Source organism: Ambystoma mexicanum, chromosome 6p (genome assembly GCF_040938575.1).
Source record: "Ambystoma mexicanum isolate Mex_15411 chromosome 6p, UKY_AmexF1_1, whole genome shotgun sequence".
NCBI classification, from domain to species: domain Eukaryota; kingdom Metazoa; phylum Chordata; class Amphibia; order Caudata; family Ambystomatidae; genus Ambystoma; species Ambystoma mexicanum.
The window spans coordinates 616,152,942-616,177,703 of NC_090935.1; the positions used below are offsets into that span (position 1 = coordinate 616,152,942).

The 24,762-nt window shown below is 48.7% G+C and overlaps 1 protein-coding gene across 2 annotated transcripts in view; it reads left to right on the forward strand.

Annotated features, from left to right (window-relative positions):
* The window catches only part of CERT1 (ceramide transporter 1), a 1,636,484-nt gene that overhangs the window by 1,233,512 nt on the left and 378,210 nt on the right, over positions 1–24,762 (forward strand). For both annotated transcript variants that reach the window (XM_069627469.1, XM_069627468.1), the window contains one exon: positions 1,785–1,855. In XM_069627469.1, coding sequence (XP_069483570.1) covers positions 1,785–1,855 — 71 coding nt within the window. The remainder of the gene's footprint in view (positions 1–1,784; positions 1,856–24,762) is intronic.

Genomic DNA, 24,762 nt, shown 5'->3' on the forward strand with positions numbered 1-24,762 from the left:
AGCAGTACATAAGTATTTTCCAACACCATTAAATGATGTGTTTGCACACAATTTATTGCAGTATTCCTGACTATCAACACAGGGCTCTGCAGGCCAGCTTGATGAGGGAAACTTATGCTGTTGGGGAGCCATCAGAGCCTGGGTGTCCTTTCTCTGCCCTTGAAGCGGTCTCTTGAAGTCTGTTCCCCAATTCAGAGTTATTCAGCATTTTAGCAAAGGCATTCTTGCCGTGGCTAGCATTCATCCAGATGACCCTTGGCATACTTCCTAGAGGATTAGGTGAGGTCATGCCTTGTTGATGTGCAGGCCATTCCTCAGAATCGCTAAGCCATCCACTGAGAATGTCCTAAGGCTATGCCATGTGGCACTTTTTTGTAGGCCATTGGCTTTGCCCTGGACAACCCCCCCACCCCCGATCCCCTGTAACCACTTGGCCTTAGGTCTGGCCATTGGCTAAGCTAGGCCCTGCTAATCAACTCTGAGTAGCCCTTCGGCACAGCAGGAGTGGCACTTAGGCTGCCGTATGGTCTTTGAACATTTCCTTTGGCACCCTTAAGGACCAGTCCTCTGACATTGCCACTGGGTATGGCTTGCAGCAATAGCAACTTTTCTGAGGGCATAACCGGGATCCACAGTGACTATGGCGGGTCCACTGTCTACCCCTTACCAACAGCCCCAGCCCTGGATTCGGCTGCTCTGGGGGAGCTCCCAAAGAGAGAGCAGGAAGTAACAGGGTTGGGTCTGATGGATGAAATATGGATAGTAAAATGCATGTTTGTCTGCTGGAACTATATACTGGGACCTGTGCACCAGGTCTGCACTCCCTATGGGACCCCCAGAGGGTTGGAATATGCCCCTTTTCGTAATTTGTGCAGCACAGGGTGTCCTGGAACTTGCATAATAGCTACATGCACTAATCACCGCCTTTTCAAAATAATCTTCCAGGCCTCGAACCAATGAAATTTGCTATTTTTCAACTAGCAGGTCTGGTTGTCTCTCAATTAAGGTTGCAGACCTGGCCTGTGTTCATAAACACAAATTTGCGAAGTTAGTTAAGAGCGTAACATGTGCCCTGTGTGTCAGTGTACACGACCTGAGTGCCAAGATGGCACCAACAGAATTTTGTTTGTTTTTATTTAAAACAAGATGGTAGACTCATTTTCACCAAACCAGCAAAAGAAAATGTTGGGTCCAATGCACAAATCCATTCATCAGTTTAGGCTGGAGGTGAGAGACAACTTTACCCCATGAGAAATAGAATGGGAAATGCACGTTTTAGGAACATAACTCCCTACCCCCATGCAGGGATGGAATGTCACTAAACCATGTCGGAGATGGGTTTACATTTTGTTTGTGAAGATTTTTCACTCTGCACCAAAAGTGAAAAGCGTCTCTAAGTGCTCTGCCTGTAGGGAGTCAAATTATACTTGATGAAAGTGTTCTGAGAGTCATTGAAAAGGGGAAGTTATTTTGAAAATTAGAAGCATTTACCCATGACGAAGAACTCATTTTAAAGTACGTTTTTTTTTTTCCTGCCAAAACTCCTTCGGAAAATGTTACATTGCAAGATTGTGTTGGGCGGGCTCCGAATTAAGGAAACATGACTGCTGAGAACACGGCATCAGTTATCTGTATTTCTCACAACCCATATAGTAAGATTGAGTGTGGCCACTTAAGCTTTTTCCGCCACAAGTATGCATCTAAAGAATGACAACCAATAGTTAGAGATCTTGTTTTGAAATTGTAAGTTTATATTTCTCACTCAATTTCTTTCTTTGTTTCAGCAACCATTGAAAGTTTCCATGTTGTCGAAAAATTAGCTGATAATGCAATCATTATCCATCAGCTACACAAGGTATTTACTCTTTCAAGTTGTACATTTGTTCATAAAGAGACTGGGCTATTTTGCTCTGTAGTTATAATGTTTATTTCGGGAATGTACAAATCTTTCCATAAAAACAGTGCAAATATAAGATAAAATACATAATAAAGATGCCAAAAATAACGCATTTAAAAATAAAATGATCATATAACATTTTTAACAAACATACAAAACCACATTTCATGACGTATACCTAAGCAGATGCTATCTAGTATAAAGTGCTATTTTAAGGTACGATAAGAGTCCACGCAACACGTGGAGAATCGACCCATAAAGTCAATGCGGTTCAATATTGCACAAAACCCAATTCACACAGCAATGGGCATAACGGAGAACCTCTCATTCCCTCATAGGCTTGGCAAAAAAATAACACATGGTTAAGATCCTCGTATGGAGCATTACACAGAGGACATGACTGATTACCACTCTCCCCTGGCCATGTTGCCACCACTGCACTTAAGAAAACAGTCAAACCTTGCCCTTGTTCTGACTCGCTCCGCTGGTGACCGAGCCCAAAGACATGATGGTCATTAACCCTCTGTTCTTGGGTTTCAACAGCTCCAAGCTCTCTCTCGTTGAGCGTAAATGATCACGCAAGCGGCTAGTCAACAATCTTCTCTGCACTCGCGATATAACATTAAGAGGTGGATACAAATGTGTGATGGTAATTTCCAACATTTGTTTCTTAATGTGACTTTGCCATGGAACCTTTCCACTGGCATCTTTGGCAATCATGAAGTTGATGAACTCATGGGTGAGGACTGCTTTTTCATTGCCCTATAACCTGAGCCAATGAAGGACGGGCAGCAGGGAAATCACGGCCCCATTTAATTTGCAGCCCAATTCTAAATGTACCTCAAAGTTCGGCGCACAGGACTTAACCTGTAGATCACTAATGAAGCTAAGTTCTCTGCAATGGGCATCTTTAGAACAGTTTAGTGTACTGTTGGTAAACAGGATTTGGTAGTACCAATGAAGATTGACTAATGCCACGTCTCTATGCGTTATTGTACCACAAGATGCACTGAGTGCACAACTTATTGTTGATGTAGTGCTTTTAATGTACACTGGGTTTCTGGTTGCAGGTGTCTGTTCTGATCCGTTTCTGCTACCTTCGAAGAAGTAATGTAATTTAGTTTCTGTCAAAGGTCAACTTCGGTGTTCTATTACAGGGCTATTTTTTAATAACTGTTGTCAGTAAGCTGCTCGCTTTCAGACAGTGCACATAACTTGCCTATTGTATCTTACATTGGAAAGCCTCCTTTGATAACTGCTCCATGCAAAAAGGTTTATTAGTAACAAAATTGTATTTAAGGCCCAATCAGGAAGGGCAGTCTATAGGTGGGCTATTTATTTGCCTTTACATTTTAAGAATCTTCCCAATATCGGCAGGGCAATGTATATTTTTATTTGTAATAAACCTAAAAATCTGTAGAAAATAGTTTTTCTATTTTGAAGGTAATGTATAATACATAAAACATAAGGTGTTCAAGTTGGAAATAGTTTTAGAAACTTGTCTAAATCTATATAGAAATCGGGGAAAAAAAACCTCTGGTATTCGTTTGTGTTTTTATAAACTGTTAATTAATAATTATAGTTCTCCAGCATGTGGTCTGGCATGGATTCACATGCTCATGAATATTCCCCGTCAGGCCAGGAATACTCGGTATAGAAAAAATCAGTATCAGTTTTGTTTCTGATCTGTCTTTCTTCGTAGTAACCAATCACTGGTCTCTGGGTCATACTGCCCCCAGCCAATGACTGCCCTCTCCCTAAGCCCTGCCTCTGGCAGCCATCCTCAGATTTTTACTGCACGTTCAAGTGTTGGGAGTCCTCGTGCTGTAGCTCTCAAGCTTTTGCTGCGTTTTCGCGCTTTTTCAGGAGATTTTTCTCATTTTCCGGTCAAAAAGAGCCTCTAGCTCCACCGTTGCTACATCCGATCAACGGGGACCCGTTTCAGAGTTTTCTACGCCCCTCAAGGGTGAAGATTTCGTCAAGTCACGCTTTTGGAGGATTCCAGAAGTTCCGAGGCCTACCCCGGACCTGGCCCAGGAGAAAGGAAGCTCGACGCCCGGGAAGCTGTTCAGGACCTGCCCTGGATGCCAGCTTCAGAATGTGTTCAAGAAGGACGAGCATTCGTTATGCCTCTGTCTCCATGAGGACAAGACGCACGTGGAGAAGGACTGTGCGTTTTGTGGGAACATGTCGGAGCGGACCATGAAGGATCGCCACCTCAGTCTCGCCAACTGGCTGGAAGGTAACAGCCCGTCAGGCGAGAAGAAGAAGAGGTCCAAGCGGTCTTCTAAGTCCTGTGAGGGCGCCCCGGCAACGCGGGCCCAACAAAAGGCCAAGCACCACGAGTCCGCGGGCACCAGGAGCGCCAAACAGTGCGCATCCTCCCCGGCGCCATCAACCACGAGCCAACACTCTGGCTCGGGTAAGAGGAAGTCCGAGAACCCAGCGAAGCTTCTGGAGAGGCCCCGGTCGATCGCAAATATTTCAGCAGAGGGGGAGCGAGGCTCGAATCCTCCCCCCAAGGTGAAGGCCCCAGGCGTGCAGGTGACGATGGCCTTAATTCACCCTGCTAAAACCTCGATTGAGGATGTCGCAGCGGCCCTGGCTCAGCCTGTGGAGGCTACGCCAGTGGAGGCGACCTCAGGATCCAGAGTCTCCCTGCCACCGCGGAGGGAGTAGTCTTTCAGGCCCATCGAGAAGACCCCACGAAGTCCCCGTTGGAAGAGGAGGAGGAGGGGCAGGTGGCCATCGTGGATACGGACACAACCTCTGAAGAAGTGCTCATCGAAGTCGTGGAGGAGACCCAGCCCATCGGGAGGGATCCTGACGAGGGCGACGACGAGAGCGACGGTGTCGCCGACGAGGTTCCTCAAGAGCCCTCGCGCCCGTCGTTTCCGGTGCCGCAGGACACTTCGGTGGCCATTTTGTCAGCGATTCAGTCCTTATGCTCGGAGATAAGGACAAGGTTGCCCCTCACCCCGACGGTGGTACCTGAGCCAGACCCGAGCCGGGACATTCGGAAAGTCCACCGCATAAGAGGACGCATCATCCGCCACCTCTCCCACCTCTGCGGCCCGCTCTGCCTTCCCTCCGGTCAACTACCCACGGGGATGTTATAGGCATGGACACGGCTATGACAGGTACAGATGACGACGGTACAGATGACGACGGAGGCGACGACGGAACGTGTCCCCCGTCGCCTCCTGCTCGGCCGTCCCCGCCCGACGAGATTGGATCCTTCCATGCCATGATTTCCAGGGCATCCGAGCTCTTCCAGCTCTGCCCTGAAGAGAAGAAAAAGGAAGGGTTCCTTTACCAACAGCGCGAGGCTAAAAGGAAAACTGTCCTCGCCGTACCACTTCTGGATGACATCTGGGATGAGGGGCTCTCCCTCTTCAAGAACCCTGCCACGGCGCCTGCAAAGAGGGACCGGTATGAGAAGTAGACCGGGTCCCCGATTTTGCCCCCTTGTGCCTTCGGGCACAACCTACCCCGGATTCGGTCGTCTCGGCAGCGGCAAAGAAGAAAGCTGGAGGGGGCATCGGCCTCAACATCAACTTCCCCGCCGGACGGCGAGGGCAGGAAGCTGGACATGATGGGACGACGGGTCATCTCATCCGCAGTGATGACTATCAAGGCGGCCAACGCCCTGGCTATCGTAGCCCGCTACAACAGGGAGTTGTGGTTCAAAATCGCCCATCTATTGGACTTCCTTCCGGACGCCAAAAGGGCTGAGGCCCTTGAAATCTTACAGGAAGGTGAGATTGCTTCGGACCACGCCATCACGGTGGCAACGGACATCGCTGACACCGGTTTCCGTCAGTTGGGCAACAGCGTTTGCCTGAGACGACAAGGATGGCTCAAGGCGACGGATTTCCACCAGGACGTACAAACCAAGGGGTTAGAAATGCCCTTCGACGGGAACAACCTGTTTGGAAAGGCGGTTGATGAGTCCCTTCAGGCTATCAAGACAGACATGGAGACTGCCCGGGCACGGGAAGTGCTCCAACAACGACTGCCGTCCTTTTGGAGCGCCGGAGGCAGACAAGGTGCCTCCAAGGGATCCGGCAGTGGCTCCTCAACGTACCGCCAAGCGGCAAGATCTTCGTCTCAGGAGGCCTACAGGGGACGCGGCAAGTCAGGTGGTGCCCGTCGTCGACAGGGAGGTCAAGGAGGCAAGGCGGCCTCCAAACAAGATTGAACCGACCGTAGGGTCGGGCCCCCGCCGAAGCACCCCGGTGGGAGGCCGGCCGACTAGGTTCATCAGTGTGTGGGAGTCCATCTCCACCGACCGTTGGGTGCTGGACGCCCTGGCCCAAGGGCACGCCCTCGAGTTCCAGAAGTGCCCTCGCGTTCCACCCGTGGCCAGGAAGGAAAATCTCATCCCTCAACTACTATTGGAAGTAAGGGTGATGCTCAAGAAAGCTGCCATCGAACACGTCCCAAAGAGGCTTCGGTGCTCCGGAGTTTACTCAAGGTACTTCCTCGTAAAGAGGAAGACAGGAGGATGGCGTCCAATCCTGGACCTGCGACGACGGAACAAGTACATCAAGGCACAGAAGTTCTGGATGGTCACCCTCCAGCACGTGGTGGGACAGCTGGAGGAGGGCGATTTCCTGTCGTCGTTGGACTTCCACATCCCCATTCTAAAAAGACACCGAAAGTTCCTCAGGTTCGTGGTCAAAGGGCGGCACTACCAGTTCAAGGCCCTCCCATTCGGATTGAAGTCGGCACCCAGGGTGTTCACCAAGTGCCTTGCACCGGTGGTGGCGCGGCTGCGCCTACAGGGGATCCACATCTAGCCCTACCTGGATGATTGGCTCATCCGGGCAAAGACAAGGGAGCTTGCCGTGGAGCACACTGCGCAGACCGTCCAGCTGCTCACGGACCTGGGGTTCTCCATCAACTTCCCAAAATCCCGCCTGGTCCCGTTGCAAGTCGCCCTGTTTCTGGGAGCCAAGCTCGACACAGTGGCGCGGCTGGCCTCGCCGTCGGAGGAAAGGACCAGGACCATCCTGGGCAAGGTGCAGCGTCTGCTGGCCACGGACATGGCCATGGTAAGATCCATCAAGTCCCTCCTCGGGATGATGTCCTCCTGCATTTATCTGGTGCGCCTTTGCAGACTTTGGATGCGCCCCTTACAAGAGTTCCTCTACGCCTGCTGGGTCCAGTCGACGGGCAGCTTCGAGGACAAGATCCCACTCAATGAGACGTTCTGTCAGGCGATCCAGTGGTGGGGTACCCGCTCATCTGTCGGCGGGCACGGTCTTTCAGACCCCAGCTCACCAGGTGACGGCGGAGGCCTCCCTGGAAGGTTGGGGAGCGCACTCCGGAGATCTTCATGCGAGAGGACTTTGGCTCCCGGAGGAGAAGTCACTCCACATCAACATCTTGGAGCTCCGCGCAGTGTTCTGGGCCTTCAGGTCTCTTCTGTCCCTCAAGGGCAAGGTGGTGAGGATCTTCACTGACAACACCACCACGATGTTCTACTTCCTGAAGCAGGGCGGAACCAGATCCCCTGCCCTATCCAAGGAAGCCCAGGATCTGTGGCCTTGGGCCGTCGCCTAAGGGATGTTTCCGGTGCCTTTTCATCTGGCAGGAATAAAAAACACCATCGCCGACTCACTCTTCAGAGAGTTGCGCGCGTGCCACGAGTGGGAACTACGCCAGGATCAAGTGGATCGACTCTTCCGACGATGGGGCGAACCCCAGATCGATCTCTTCGCGACAGCGACGAACTCCAAGTGCCAGAGGTTCGCCAGCAGGTTCCCCCAGCCGAGGAGCATGGCCGATGCTTTCTCGTTTCCCTGGGACGGCCTATTTCTTTATGCGTTCCCTCCGTTGCTGTTGCTGCTCCGGCTCAACCAGCTCAAGAGGTCCCGGTGCAGGATGATCCTCGTCGCACCGGCGTGGCCGAGACAGATCTGGTTCCCAGACCTTCTGGACTTGTCAGCGTCCACACCAGTCAAGCTGCCGTTGGACGCGGATCTTCTCTCCAGAGAAGGAGGCGCCATTCTTATCACTACCCAGAGTCGCTGAACTTGCAGGCCTGGCTCCTGCAGCACTAGAGTTTGGAGGGTAGGACATCCCAGCCGACTGCAGAGAGTTTCTTGCAAAAGGCTAGGGCGTCCTCAACTCTCACCAGAAACAACTCTCTCGTGCTACTGACATAAATGGAAGAGGTTCTCTGTCTGGTGCCGTGCACAGAAGATTAACCCTCTGCGGATTACGGCCCCTCAAGTATTGCCGTACCTCCTGTCATTGGCCAAGATGGAAGCGTGAGCTAGTCCAGCCAAGATACATCTGGCCGCCATCTCACGATACACCAGAACTACAGGACGGGCGTCCTTGTGGTCTCATCGGCTGGTGATGGAATTTATGAAATGATTGGGTCCTATCATTCCTGCCGGTGAAGGCCCCTGCCCCAGCGTGGGAGCTCAACGTGGTGCTGACCAGGCTCATGGGGGCCCCATTTGAGCCTATGCATTCGGCACTGTTGAAGTTTCTGTCGTGGAAGACAGCCTTTCTCGTGGCCATCACCTCCGCACGACAGGTGGGAGAGATCCAGGCCCAATCTTGCAAGCCACCATACTTGACTTTTCACGACACGAGGGTGGTGCTGAGGACGCACCCCTCCTTCATGCCCAAGGTGCCTTCGGACTTCCACCTTAACGAACCCTTGGTGTTGCCAGTTTTCTTCCCGTCGCCGGCTGAGAGGACTCTGCACTCGCTGGATGTAGCTAGAGCGCTGAAGTTCTACGTGGACCGCACGAAGAGATTTCGGAAGACATCACAGCTGTTTGTAAACATTGAACCTGTGAATCAAGGGAAGGCTCTCTCGAAGGCTTCCATTTCCAGATAGCTCTCCGGCTGCATCATGCACTGTCACCGGTTGGCAAACCGACCGCTGCCCGGCCGTCCGAGAGCCCACTCGACCAGAACGATCGCTGCTACCACGGCGTTCCTATCTGGTGTGCCCCTGCTCAACATCTGCAGGGCTGCGACGTGGAGGTCGACGCACACCTTCACGAGATTCTACTGCGTCGACTGGGATTCCAGGGAGGAGTCCAGGGTCGGCCAAGCAGTGCTGCGCAACCTGTTCACTTAAGGTGAGCCTGGTGAGGAGGTAAGAGATGCTTAATGTTGAGTATTTTGTATTGCTTAATGTTGAGCCTGTTGCCACCTCCCGTGGTTGTGTATACTGGTATGTATTCTTATATTCATGAGCATGTGAATCCATGCCAGACCCCATGCTGGAGAAGGAACAAGTTACTTACCTGTAACTGTTGTTCTCCAGCATGGGTCTGGCATGGATTCACATGCGAACCCTCCCGCCTACCCCTCTGCGGCTCTTCACTTGGTCATACTGCCACTTTACGTGCTACCAAATCTGAGGATGGCTGCCAGAGGCGGGGTTTAGGGAGAGGGCAGTCATTGGCTGGGGGCAGTATGACCCAGAGACCAGTGATTGGTTACTACTAAGAAAGACAGATCAGAAACGAAACTGATACTGATTTTTTTCTATACCGAGGATTCCCGGTCTGACGACGGGGAATATTCATGAGCATGTGAATCCATGCCAGACCCATGCTGGAGAACAACAGTTACAGTTAAGTAACTTGTTCCTATTTTTGGGTCCAGAGGGTGAGCGTAGACCCTTACTGGGCTGCAGCTTTTCACTGTTGTACGGACCTGCCAATCAATGTTAGGAATTAAAGAAAATACTATTCTAATGGAGTAATGGTGTCTTAAATTAACAGCCTGTGCTTTGGAAGTCTACTCTCCGCTCAGGAGCGTACATATATTTTATAAATCTTTAAATTAATATTTGGAGAACTTTGCATATCCAAGCTTTTCTTTAAAGGAACATATCTGTCACAATGCTTGTTTTTTCCGTTGTGCCTCGTCACGACGTCTGATTTATTTTCTATTTCAGTAACTTTAAAACGTTTTTGTATAAAGTGCCTGTCAACCATCAAACAGATACAAGTCTATGTGCCAAGTTCAAGGCCATCCTTTCTTATTCAGCAATCTCATTTAATTTGTTGTTTTTAATGCTTGAATTCTATTTCAAGGCAGACTTTTATGGGCTGCACATCTGGTGTGTTGCAAGGTCTGGTTGTTTTCATATACAGTGTAATGTTCTGTTGATCCATTGATATGGAGGCTTTCGACAGTTATTGTACTCTGATGCACCCTCTGTCAGGTTAAGGTTGTCAGGTGAACAGCAATAAGTATTTAGAAGAAAGCCACTAAAACATGTACTTTCTAGTAATGCCACACTTTTTGTACTAAGAATACCTATTCCCCTGTACTAGTCAATGAGAAGGCAGTCTACAATTGTTAGTAATAGTGGAAGTCTTTTTCACCTACCAGTTCCAAGTACTACTGTTCATTCATTATAGTACTTTATTAGTTGATATGTCAGTTATTGCAGTAATGGTTAAATAGAAGGATCACCTAATTGTCACCTCCCCATCCTTGGAAATGACTAAAGCTCAGTTTGATAAAGCACACGCTACAAGGTTTTTTCACTGCACCAAATCACCACTGTAGTTGTCTCTGGGCACCTGTGCTTGTCTGAAGATTGGCATGTTGAGCACCATCTGGGTTATTCAGACCATTTTTTTCTGCATAGAAAAAGGGTGCTTCTTAACTAAAGGGAGGGAGGATTCAGGTGGTAGGGGAGGGCAGTCATTTTCTCGGTAGCTTGGGTGCATGTGGATCCATTCATGGGGTGGATCTTCCCGCAGGTTTGAGAAAGTGAGAAGTAAATTCTATTTTAAATCTAATGGATGGTTTGAGTGTGGACGTTTCTAATGGCTAATTAAAACAAGCACAGTTAGGCTGCTTGATGGGGCATGAGATGTGCTTGATCAAAAACATCTAAGATGGTGGCTTTTGGCCCTGGATAACCTTTAAATATTTGCCACTGGAGGCACTCCAAATAGAAATTCTGCGGTTGTCAAGAATAGAGGTAGTTTATTTATACACTGTGAACAACTATGCTCTCTCTTTGTAAAAGAAGGCATAATGGATTAGATATCAGATTTGATTGAAAGCAATGAGCAGCTTACATTGGGGTGAGTTCAGTTGACATTCTGACCAGGTTGTGGTGATGACGTGATTTATATCACCTCTACAGCCATAGCTTTTCCTCCACTGCCATAATGAGTGTGATAAACCCCTCCCCATTGGGAGTTGTGGTAGGGTTAGAGGTTCGAAAAAAGCAGATAACTGTCACTGCATCAAAGAGAGTAGACCATAAACCTCTGCAGTGCGTTAGCAACCTTCACTCATCCACACAGGACTGATTTACTAATGCTGTTAAATCTATAGAGGGACTACTGTTAAACCTCCTACCAACCCATTCCTTATTGTAACATGCACTGTTGGACAATATTCAGCTATTTATATAAATGCCCCACATTTAATTCACATGCACATATGTTCATGAAGTACCTCTCAAGAAAGGTACTCTATGAATGCGCTTGCTCGCCTGCAAAATGTTTTTCTTATAATAAGAAAGAAGCGATACAAATCATTGCTATTATCGCTGTGATTACACATAACCATCTCAATATAATAAATGTTATTAATGAAAACACTTTTATAATTTTCTACCCTATGCATAATGAAACCATCAAATCAAAAAGCTTCTTAAAGGCAATTTGAATGCTCTTCTAATACCTTTTCCCTTTCTTTTAAAAAAAAAAAAAATCTTTATTAACTTTATTCAAACAACAAATAAACCAAACAACGTACAGTGGATACATAACTTGCTCATAAATACACATACTTTGTTACTTTTTGCCCACTGTATTTCCCATCCCCCTCCCGAGCCTACTTTCTCCCATTGTTAGTCTCCACCTCTTGTGGTGGGGTGACCTCTCCCGCCACGCTTATTTGATCATCGTCACTTGGTCCATCATACGAAGGCCCAAATAGCTCTGCTATTGCTTGTCTCCAACCCGCTAGGGCTCCAGCTTCACACTCTATGTCCCCTTTACACGCTTCCTGCCATGCCACTGTTTCTGCCTCCGCCCACTTCTGCAAGTCCCTCCACCACGTCTCCACTTTGGGCTTGTGACACGCTTTCCATCCCATCGCAATCCTTCTCTTCGCCAGAACATATGCCAGATCTTTCAATTTACTCACATGTTTAAGCTTCCGCGGTCTGGGGAACCCTCCCAACAAACAAGCCCACACAGTATCCACCTTCATGCAGATTCCCTTGTCTTCCATTTTCTGTGCTATGTCTCTCCAATATTTCGCTATTAGTGGGCATGCCCAGAACATATGTACCATTCCTGCGTTTTCCTCAATGCATTTGGGACACACTTGGCTTCCGGCGTTCTTAAATTTGGGTATCTTTATAGGCGTCAGATATGCTCTGAGAGTTATATACAACTGTATTTGTTGCAACCTAGCATTTCTTGATACTTTTTTATGATACCCCTGAGCCCTTTCCCACATCCCGTCACTCATCAGGTCCCATACTTCTTCCTCCCAGTCCAGTCTAAGTTGCACCACTTCCTTGCCCACTTGAGTCATCATCATCTCGTACACTCTAGACGTTTCATGCCCTCCTTCTGCTATATCATATATCACATCTAGTGTGGTGTCCGGTTCCTCTACAAGTTCCACCTCGGACCAGGTATCTTTAATTCGTTGCACCATACCATGATACGTAATATATTGCCCAGCACTCAACCCTGTTTGTTCCACCAGCTCCTCAAATTCCACTATTTTCCCTTCTTGCCACACATCCCCCAATGTTGCTATTCCTAGTTCCCAATACTTCCTAATCATTAACCTTAGTTGCTTTTCTGTTCCCATCATAGTGACCAACGGGATCTGTGGAGAGCACAGGGCCGGCTTGTCCATCAACCGGCACGCCCTCTGCCACATCCCCCCACCCCAGACCCAACATCCCAGGACGACCTCTTAGCTCCCGCTTGGGTAACCGTATCATTTCTCTCAAAAAATATGGGTTGCAATCTCCTTGATGCAACCTATGCTCTAAGGTAGGCTCCGCAGAGAGCCATTTGGTTACATGTTGCAACTGGCTCGCTACATAATATACTTCCCAGTTTGGTAATTTAATGCCCACTTTCTCATGCGGATTTTGGAGTTTCCACAGGGCTTCCCTGTTCCTCATCCCGTGCCATAGGAATTCCCTGCATATACTGTCCAACCTAATAAAGAATCGCCGGGGTATGGAGTATGGGATGTTCGCAAAGCAATGCAAAAATCTGGGCAATGCCACCATCTTGAGCATCGCCCCATGCCCCATCATTGCCAAGGGGAGTTTCGCCCAGAACTTCATGCTGTTTTCCAATTTCTGAACAGTTCTTTCTGTATTATGCCTATGTTCGGCTTCTACTGTGTGGTATATGTCTATCCCAAGATATCTAAAGGTTGTGGCCTCCCACGGTATCTGGAGTACCGGCAAATTGTCTGCCAAGAGCCCCCTATATCTGCCCAGCGTGAACACACAGGATTTACTTGGGTTCACAGCTATACCTGAGAGTTCAGCAAACCTCTCCACCACTTCTAACACATACTGCAGATTCTCCTCTGTGTAGCGCAAATACAAAAACATATCGTCTGCGTATAGTGAAATTAAATGTGATGTTTCACTGACGACAATGCCTATTGCATCATATTGCTGCCTTAAATAAATCGCTAGAGGCTCCAAACCCAGAATATACAACATGGGGGACCAGGGGCATCCCTGTGTGGTCCCTCTACCAAGTTGCCACCTTTCAGAGAGCACAGTTCCTGTCTTCACTCTTGCTAATGGCGCACTATATAGGAGTTCTACCCAGTGAAGATATTCTGGCCCCATACCGTAATTGGCTATGGCCGCCTTCAGCCAGGGCCACTTGACCGAGTCAAATGCCTTGATCGCATCCAGCGCCACTATCGCCATTTCGCTAGTGTCTCCTTCAGTGTGTTCGACCACTCGATGGAGTCGCCTCAAATTATTAGAGATATTCCTATTTCGGACATATCCTGTTTGATCAGGGTGAATTAGTTTATTTATGACCTTCTTTAGTCTGCTTGCTAGAACCGCTGTTAAAATCTTACTATCTTGGTTTAACATCGATGGGGGCCTATAGAATCCGCAGTCACTACCAGGCCTATTGGGCTTGGGGAGTGGTATGATAACCGCTTCGCGCAGTGGTTCCGGTAGTCTCTCAACTTCATATGCTTCGTTAAGCATTTTCAGCAGTGGGGGGAGAATCTCTGCTTTATATGCCTTATAAAACTCGCTTGGGAGTCCGTCGGTTCCCGTGGTTTTACACGTGGGCAGCTGCCTCACCACTTCTTCTAGCTCCTCTAGGGTGATCGGGGCATCTAGCTCCTCCCTTTCCTCTACATTAATTTGGTGCATCCCAATATCTTCCAGTATGTCTCCTATTTCCCCCCTGTTGCTCCCCGTCCCGTCTCGTCTCCGTATAAGCGTCTAAAATAGTCTACAAATTCTTGATTAACCCCCACTTGCGTGTCCACTACGTCGCCATTGTCTTTCACTATTGTTCTGATTGGGGGCCTGGGAGTCTCGTTTTTGTAGAGCCACGCTACGAGTCTTCCTGGTTTGTCGCCTCCAGCACGTTGTCTTTCTATGTACTACTTTTTATAATTAAGATTACAGAATCTCTCCCAATATCCTGCACATTTCTGCTGCAGGCCCAGTGCCATTTCTGTATCTGCCTTAGTGTTGCTGCCCCGTTCCAATACCCTCTCCAGTTCCTTTTCAGAGTCCTGTAATTCGGTCAGCAATTCCTCTCACTACCACTTTAAAGGCTTCCCAGAGTGTGCCTGCTGTCTTAACACTGCCAGTATTTATCTCGAAATAACTTATTTCCTCTCGCATATTCTCCCTGAATACGCTATCTTTAAGCGCTTCTGCACGCAATCGCCATGTGGTATCCTCTCCCTTGGGGGTCGGTATTGCCACGTTAGCAGCAGTGGGGAGTGGTCAGAGAGGACTCTGGCTTTGTATTCCGCCTGCGGTATTTCGGTCAGCAACTCCTGCGTGACAAATACATAGTCCAGTCTTGTATATAGGCCCTGTGGGGCTGCATAGTGCGAATATTGTCTATCCTGCGGATGACGTTTTCTCCATGCATCTGTCAGCCCAAAATCCGCCAGTAGTGCATGTAGTGCCTTTGCAGCCGGGGTGGGTCTAACTATTTTAGTGTCTGATCTATCTATGTTGGGGTTCAACACACAATTGAAATCTTCCCCCCCCCCCCTCCACAATATAGCTCACGCCACGCTGCCACTTACTATGCAGGGTCCTAAAATACGCAGCTGTATCTTGGTTCGGGCATAAGTATTTACACTGCAGATCTCTCTATTTTCCACCATCCCTCTCATGATCACCATCCTACCATCCGCCTCTACCTGCGAGCTCAGCAACTGAAACGGAACATGTGAGGCCACCCATGTGATTACCCCTCTTGCATAGGCAGAGTATGTTGCCCCTACCACTGTCCCTCTCCATTTTTTGTGTACCACTTCCAGTTTATCTTGCGTTAAATGAGTTTCTTGTAACGGGGCTATATCCACTTTCTGTCTGCGTAGGTACATCATTACCTTGTTCCGCTTCAGATAACTATTGAGCCCCCTAACGTTCCATGTGACTATCTTAAGGTATCCCATGGTACGTCTCGTGTTCCGTGAGGTGTAAGCTCACCCCATAACTCTTCCCCAACTATAACAAACCATAACACACAAACCCTTCCCTCCCCACCCACCCCAACAGTTGCCCAGCTCCATCCCTGGATCTCAGGCTCCCCCCGCATTTGGGCCTACCCTGATACCCCGGGCAAGACCCCAGCAGGGTGTCACCGCACTATCGGCGACCTAACTAACCTCTAAATGGGGGATGTAAAGGTGGGTCCTGCAAGGCTCCTTGTCAGTCATGATCGCAAGCTACTTCAGTGACTATATTCAAGTCCCATAGTCTTAAATTCTGGTGCCCCTCTCGCTCATTACTTATCTGCGTCACCTCCTTCTCCCGTCTGGACGTCCGACTCCTGGGGGCAACCCTGCGTGTCAAGCCATCCCATAGCTTCTTTCGGAGTTTCAAAAAATAAAGTTCTATGCTTGTGAAAAACGTTTAGTTTAGCCGGGTAAAGCAACATGTACTTATGACCCGCTTCTCGCAATCTTCTCTTGACTGCCCCGAAGTTCATTCTGCTCTGCTGCACCATCAGGGTATAATCCGGGTAAGCCGTTATGTTTGCCGACCCTCTTTGTATTGTCCCTCCTTTGCTAAAGTGTTCCAGGATCCTTTCTCGATCCCTGTAGTTAAGTATCTTGGCGATCACCGGCCTAGGTGGGCCTCCTGGCAGTGGTCTCCTCGTTAGGGCCCTGTGCGCCCTTTCCACCGTGAACCCCTGAGACAGCACTCCTCCAGTGATTCCCTGTAGCAACATTGTTTCAACGAACTCTGTGGGATTATGGCCTTCTGTTCCTTCCAGGAGTCCAACGATACGGATATTATTCCTCCGGGCTCGTCCTTCCGCCTCCTCCGCTCTGCTCTCCAAATTACCCACTTGCTGTACCAGGGCGTGAAGCTACGACCGGTGGGAAGCACAGTCTGCCGTGTTAGGGCCCATTTCCTTCTCGAGGTTCTCCGTGCGCTCCGCCAGAGACCCAACGTCTTGCCATAGTAGATTCACGTCCTCTTGCACTGCCCCAACCTGGAGCTCCAGCACTGTTTTTAGTTCTGGCACCGCCAGTTCAAGCTTGGTCTCCCAAGCCACCTTCAGATCAGCAATCGCCTCCAGGACCTCCTGGTTCATGCCCATGGTGGCACTGCTCCCAACTTGGGCTCTGTCTTTGTTCCTGGCTCCCTCCGGGCCGAGTGGCATCTTAGTGTATTCGTCTAATGTGGGTTGCTTACCCTTCAGTCTTTGGGGCTTATATTGGCATAGCGCTGTCTATGGGTCGTGGGTCAGCCCCTTCACCCATATTCTTCAGTCCCAGCAAGGGTGGGTTCTTGTTATCCCCAAAGGGCTGATGGTATCTGCTTTCTCTCTCGATCGTCCGCGCTCCGCTCCGAGCACTCCACCAGCGTCTCTCCCCCGCTTCACTGGGAGTATTGTCACTGCCGTACCCAACCGTTGGGGGCCCGCTTACCGCCTTAATAGTGCACACGGGCCCTCTCGATCGGTATGCCTCCTCCGGTCGTCAAGGTCCTTGGCTGTGCCGGTCGGGGACCCTCTTTCACTGCGGCCACCGGACTGGGCAATGTGATAATTATTTTGCACCGCTAGCGATCCTCCTCTGCTGTTGTCGATTTGAGACAGCTCTTCCATCTCAGGGATGCGCCCCTCGGAATCTTTGTTCTCGTCCGCGGCCATTTTGATGTCCCTTTCGCGGCCGGCCTCTCAGTACAAAGTAACAATCCGTCTGTTCCTCCGCTATAAATGCGCAGCCAGCCTGCTCATGCTCTGCGCCTTCCCACGCCTGCACATGCTTTTTGGGCCGCTGCTGATCAAAAAAATTTGTTTCTTGGTCGGATCAAGTAGTCGGATCACGGAGCTCACAGGGTTCCCAGCCTATTCCATGACTTCCAAGCCACGCCCCCCCCTTTTTCACTTTCTTAATGTGATATTAAGAGGTGAAACCTCACCACTCCTCTGTGATGGCAGAGAGCTGAGATAGGAGTGGACAGCTTGAAGCTGGAGGGAGGCCGAGTTGTACAATCCCCAAAATCAAGACAAAATATCCCTAAGCATCAAATCCAATTGAAAAACCATAATGGGCTCTAATGGCTATAACAAGCCAAAAGATGTGTTGTCGACTGGATTGCCCATTATACAAACATAAGCCAAATTTGAATAAGATAGTTTGTGTCTTCCATATACAGCGGAGTGGGAAGAAGAGTGGTCTTCTGGTGCTAGGCGGAGTCTATTTTCCTTGCTGATTACTCTGAAGGCGGAGCATGTGTATCACGCTCTGCAGCAGAGACATTAAATCCCCATTCCGGAGTTGGAAGACAAGTGGTCTTTTTGGTCTTTGGTGCACCAGGTGTCGGATTGCCTGAATCATTGAACTGCTGACCCCATCGAGGAGAAAAGCCCCGCGAAAGCTGATGTCGCCCAGAGGGCCCCTCATGCACCAGAAAACGCAGCACTTGGATGATACCTGCAGTATAAGCCCGACTCGCAGTGAGGAGTGGAGTGTAATCCCCATTCCCCCAAGTTGCTGCAGCCTAATATGGTACAACAAAAGGAGGCATGGGTAGCTGTGTCCCTGTTGGGCAGAATCCTGTGCAGTACCCTTAGGGGCCACTACACACGATTAAGACTACAGGTGGCAATACAAGTTTTACCTTTGGTACAAGCTTGTACTACTATGGCAGAGTGGTAGCAGTGGCGGAGCAGCCAGGCTTATCTCAAGAGTATATGAGCAGTAGCAGAGATTACACAAAGGGACCACAATTACTGTGACTCGAGCAAACACTGACTCAAGGTTTCAGGTAGAAAAATATAAGTACATTTATTTTTAAACCATTTGTTATAAACACAACACTTCTATTAAACTTCAATAAAAAACCACACTTTAAATATACTACAACTAACCAATTCACTTTGTACAGTAAGTCTCAAGGTAAGTACCCTGTGTTTGAATGAACCGATGTTATGAAAAAAACACGTTACCACGAATACGATTGCAATCACTTTTTGACAGTTCGGTCTACTAAACAAACGCGTATCCGTGACATGAAATGCCACCGGGGCAAAAACACACTTAGCACCTGATATACCCAGAGGGAGTTGGAGGCAAAAATCACAGGCAATATTTTGGTTAGGCAGGCAGAATCAAGAAACACCCAGAGACAGGAGGTCAAAAGTCAAAGGGTCGAAAGACACCAGGGCCAGTTGCCAAAGATCACACGGTCAGACAGTTCACGATTCAACGTAGCCTAAAGTACTTCGATATTGTCAATGTTCAGAAGAAAAAGTTATTAGAAGGAGGGAAGAATTGGGCAAGCCTTGGAAATGAAGAAAAAGGGATTCACCCAGTTTCCTCAACAGAACACAGTACCTTGTTCCAGTGGTGCAGCTAGTGCCCTGGCAGTTGTTCCTGTTGGTTTCCCGCAGACCCACGATTCCTGGAGCTTTGTTGTGAAGGAGGACGTCTGAAGGGGGTCTGCACCACACAGGGATGAAGCCGGCAGCAGCGACAAGGAATAAAAGGTGAGCTCCTTAAAAACAGGAGAGGCTCTTCAGGTAGCTATCCGGACCACTACAGCAGTGTGCAGCGATTTCAACCTGGAAGATGATCCTCTGGCTGTAGAAGATGAGCTGGTTATCCCCACCAAGCTCAAGGGAAGAAGACTCCGGACTGGATCTTCTGAGTCATTGAAGGGCAGATAGCTCAGGACTGCTGCAGTGCTTCCCCGGGACGGGGTAGTTGCAGCAGCTGTCGTTCTCTCCGCTTCTCTTCGGTTCCTTGTTATTCCAGTGGCGACTCTGACTTCTAGCACAAGAGACCTATCTTTTATGCGAAAAAAAAAACCATTCACACAGCCTGGCTGTCAATCACCCAGCAGGGGGGTTGTCCAGCCCGGACAACTACCCTGGCCAATCATGACAAAGTGCGACTTGGGTTTCCTAGGATACCCTGTGCAGGGGGTGACTATACCCCTCCCTCACATTCAGCCCACCTAGACACCCAGGCGCCTTGAGGAGGGCTTCTGGGCAGAAGCCCGCCAAAAGACAGTGAACAAAGAAGGCGAACCTAGTTTGCCGCGCAAAGTAAAACACAAGAAGGACTTTAACAAAAAGAAATGGTGAATAAACCCAACCGGAGCCAAGAGAAAGACGATTTGGTCAAGCAGGTTTATGTTCGAGGCTAATATAATAGCCAAAAACAGTACCACGTTTATCTAATATAATCGCGGTAGAAAAGTTAGGGTATATACCACTGCCACCAGCCAAGTCTAAATGTTAAAAGAGCGAAACAATGCTCTAGGAGGTACAGATGCAAAGGGATACGAGTTAACCCTTTCCAGTACTCCATGGAAGATGGGGGGGTGCACTGGATCTGTGGTAGATTGACCAAGTAAAGTTAATGGTAACTTTACCCTTTTCTGGGGGACAGTAGTCACCTCAGAAATGGAGTCGAGGGAAGTCTCAAAGACAACCCTGTGCTACGGCACTGACGGTGCTGTGTGACACACAAAAAGAAGGTGGCTACTGAAGTGGTGTACTTCAGAGTCCACAATCACAAAAACAGGTAGAGAAACATATAACACAGGTAAGAGTGGGGGAAAAGCTCACTCTTACCAAGTGGGGAAAAAAATAAACTCCAGAAGTCCAGTAAAGCTGCTGGGGGACTCGCTAGGTGAGGGAAATTAGCCATAAATGAGAATTCTCCCTAACAGTCCCCAAATCAAACTATTAAATCTGTAACTGAGCCAACTGAGTGCTCACACACTCCATGCACATTATATGTGAACGCACCTTTTGAGAACCTCAAAGACCATGCCCCAGATCCCCAAGCCAGGGGCACGACTAATATTAACTCCTTTGACTGTGTGAACACAAGGGTTGGAGAACACGGCTACCCCAAATATAACTCTTATGCTTGAGAAGAATAACAATAACAAAGCTGCATCAACACCCAATGCTGCCCTGGTGCAGGCTGATTTCAATACAGAGAAAGAAGACGACGGTGGAGGAGGGGTCCTGAACCATGTCACTAGTCGACTGAAGACTGGGAACAATGAGAGTAACGAAACGCTCACTCCTCCAACAGAACCGGAACACATATCAAGTTTAACCAAAGCTTTGGAGCCAGAGTGTACTTCTTTGGAACAAATCTTTGCAACCCCCAACTTTGGGTGTAGGTTAAGAGTAGCCCTGCAACATGCTAGTAGCCTGAGATCAGAGCCTTCTCGCCTAGCAGAGTCTCTGTATGCCCAGCTCTTGCAAAGCGATTATCGAAAGACATAATGGAGCTAAAAAAATCAATTGGCTTCCCACAAAAAATCAACAGGCTCCACAGGTTTAACTCAATTCACAAGTGAGCTAGTCAGGTTGAAGCTCCAAGCATGCCCCAATAACCCCGCAAATGAAGCAGGGGAAGGGAGCATCCTGAAAATGGCAGCTAACCTGCCTTCGCCACCTCAACAATTGAACAGAAGTGAAATCAAGGGACAGCCAGAGAACTTGACAAACTTTCCCCGCACATAATCTACAATATTATTGAGGGAACAATCGCGAGAACACGATTGCTCTGGAATCCAGAGTGAAATTCCTGCAGGTGGATCACACAAAGAAAGTGAATCTTTCACATCGTCAAGTAATACACAACAGATAACCATGAGGAGTGACCCTGGAAATGACTCTTTCAACATGAGAACGTGGCATATACGGCTCATCTATCTGCCTCGGCCACAGCGCAACTTCATAACATCATGGCGGCTTAGACCATCTCAATGGCTCCCTTTGCCAAAGACAACCCTTCTAGTGATGACCCATACAAAATTCATCTTTTTGGATAGCTTCTTTAACAAGCTACAAGACAGCTGAAACATCCATAATGTGGCAGAACAGATTGTGATGTAGCAAGACGCAAAGAATGTGACAAAAGCACTCCGACAGCCCTAGTAGATGAAAGGTCAATTTACCAACCAGATGACGAACAAGCTAATGAAAGCAAGGACGCTATGGAACATTCTCGACGGGGTAACAGATGGATCAACCTCAAAAACAGTAACTAGGTGAATCCACTAAAAGAGCTGTTAATAAAAAATACTAGCCCTAATTGTAAAAGGGAGACGACCATATGTCAGATTGAATCGGACCGTATGAATGAAGTGGAAGCAGTTGAGGAGGTTGACATAGATAAAAGCCAGAGGGAGAGCCAATACAGTATGCACTGCTGATAGCCCTGAAAGGCCAGAATATCCCTCCTTAATGTTGAGGACCAGTCCTGATAAACTCCGGCAGCTCACCGAAATCTAATGCAGGGCACATAGAAATGGGCTACCTAAAACCTTTTGCCATATTGGAAAAAAAGTCGAACGATCATGTTCCTACTCCTCAAATCGAACTTACCCTACAAAAGAAACCTAAGAACCAAGCATCCACACAAAGAAACAAAGCCAATGGATCCCGAGCATTTCTAAGACATTTAAGAACACCACCTAAAGACAGAATGGTAGAAATCCAGCAAAGAAAGAGAAGTCGGACGACTGCCAATCACAACTTGGAAGAATCTATGAAAGAAGGAAGCATGTGAGACCAGAACACACAAGTGGATAAAGTGAAAAACTATGCTGAATTTACCAACTCACCTGTTGAAATGGCAATTTGTGAAGAAATCACTGCCATTCTTGATGAGATATCAATTTATGAAGAACAAGAAGAGCTGGAACCTGACAGAGCTGCCGAGTTGAGGATGTCCAGCAGCGTACTACTCGCTGCCCCCTATAGGCAGTCGAAACAATCTCCCAGTAGTGATATGCCAAACAGAAAGGACAAGAACATTAACAAATCTGGGCCAGTTTTCGACAGACAATTGGATCAAGGTAGAATTCTACGAGCAAAGGATAATCTGATCTTGAACCGCAGAAACATGATAAAGCTTTCACATCACAGTCCAAAATTGAGATACATTACAACAGAAGATATCAGGGTGGTCCTATTCATGAGCGAGAATAGGATGGATTGGGTTATCTTACACCTGACCTCTGCACTAATCAAAACCGCCCTTGTAGAGGCATGTGGAAAAGTGCCCTAAATCTACCTCTGGTCTAGCCCCTCATGGGCAACCATTTTGTCAAACCTAGACAAACTCCTAGCGGGGTGTGTATCACTATGCCCCCCCCCTGCTCTTGTATCTCAGGGCCTTTGTGCACTGTTACTCCTAGATTACTCCTATCATACTCCTATGGACACACTAACATAAGGCACAAAGAAAACACATGAATCGATTCAACAATAGAAACACTTTTATTCATACATAGCAAAACATGATGCAAACACTACTATAATGCAAATCTCAAATTTGCACCTTTTATGCTTTTGGTGCAAATCTACCATGCAATGCAGTAACTGTAAGCATTATAGGCTTCTAATGCAAGCAATCTAATAGCAACTCCATTCCACACCATTCCTCTCCAATCCACACCATACTTCACACTCTCTAAGACCAACCCTGTCCGGTTACCCCATCTATCACGTCAGCCAAAGCTCTGTGCGAGTGCCTGTTCTAATTCCCCATTCACGTGTCTTATTCAGCAATACTCCCCTTTTTTCTGTGTTGCTCTGTCTCTCCTCTCCCGCTACCTCTGCAACCAGCCAGTCAGGGCCAGGCCGCTCTCTGCCAGATCCCTGCCAGATCGATCTCATCAGCTCAAAAAGAATGCTTTCCCTTCTGCATATCAGCCAAAGCCATCGGATTCTGCTGCTTGCAAAACCGCTTCCCGAAGTACATCCAATCACTCCCAAACGCCTCTCCAAGTCATCTCTCGATCTGAGTGTCAGTGTGTCATCTCCAACTAGAATCTCGAACTACCAACTCACTCTCTCCTCAGAGAGCAGACCAACAGAGAGCAGCCACTCAAATCTCGGAGCCTCACCTCTCATTATACTGTTCAATGACGTATTCATATCCATGGTTACACTCGTTCTCTCAAAGCTAAAATACCTCTCTTTCGAGAGGATTGGGTCCTCCGACGTATTCCATATCTATGACAGGTAATCACCACAGCTGTGCTGCTTTGGAAAAATTTTCGGCGTCGATACGCTGTCCTCGAGGGCCTCCGTCGAGCCAATGTCGCCGGATGTTTTAAGTAGGACGCAAGACGCCTGTAGCCTCAGTTACGTTTTTCCGCAAACGTGTTCGCTTCGGAGATCTTGGCAAGCCGCGGTTCTTCAGAGTTTCTATCAGTTCTTCGAACTTGGTTTGTGAAGATTGTATCATGTCTTCCTCTTCTTCCGTCCCATGGTCGGGTTTCAAGAAGTGTCTGGACTGCGGTTCCAAGATGTCGCCGACGGACCCCCACGACGCCTGCCTCTGGTGCCTCGGGGAGGACCACGCTACGGATGATTGTGACAAATGCCAGTCTCTCACGTCGAAGGCCTTGCGGGAGCGGAAGAAGCTTTCGGTAGGTAGGGTTTCCAAACCCCGTAAGCCGAGGTCCACTGGACTTTCCACCGACGATTGGAGGGGCGACTCTCCGCATAGTCGGCGTAAATCCATGGGGGGTCTCGGTCCCGGAGTGGTTCCCGCCATTCTTCTGTCTCATCGAGGCACTCGCTCAAGCACCGTCACTGGTCGCCTTCCACGTCTGGGCCCGGTTGGTCGGCGCGATAATCGAGAACCTTCGAGGTCTCGATCAGACAAGGTAGATCGCTCTAGCCATGCCCGCTCCAGGTCCTCGACGCCCTTGAGACCGTCGGAGCCTGTGACTTCTTCTTTGAAGACATCGGTGCCATGTCCATCGAGCGGTTCACTTGAGGCTCTAGCTCCGAGGAAACCCTCGACGCCATCGGTGCTGAGGCCGTCGAAGGACACGCTCGGGGCACCGCCGTCGAAGGACACGCTCGGGGCACAGCCCTCGAGGACTGTCGAGGCCGTCGATGCCAATTCCATCGACGCCCTCAACGCCTTTCGAGGATGCTTTGTCGGAGGTACCCCGTGGTACGGTGCAACCCCCAATAAAGGGTCTGGCCAAGTCCAAAAATGTTTTTGTCCCTTTTTTCAGTGCCCCCCATTCCAGCATCTGGATTATATTTCTGAGGTGGAAAAAGGGTCTGAGGAAGGTTTGGTTCCTGATGAGGTACCTGACGAAATATTGTCTGGTCATAGCCTGATTGAAGACC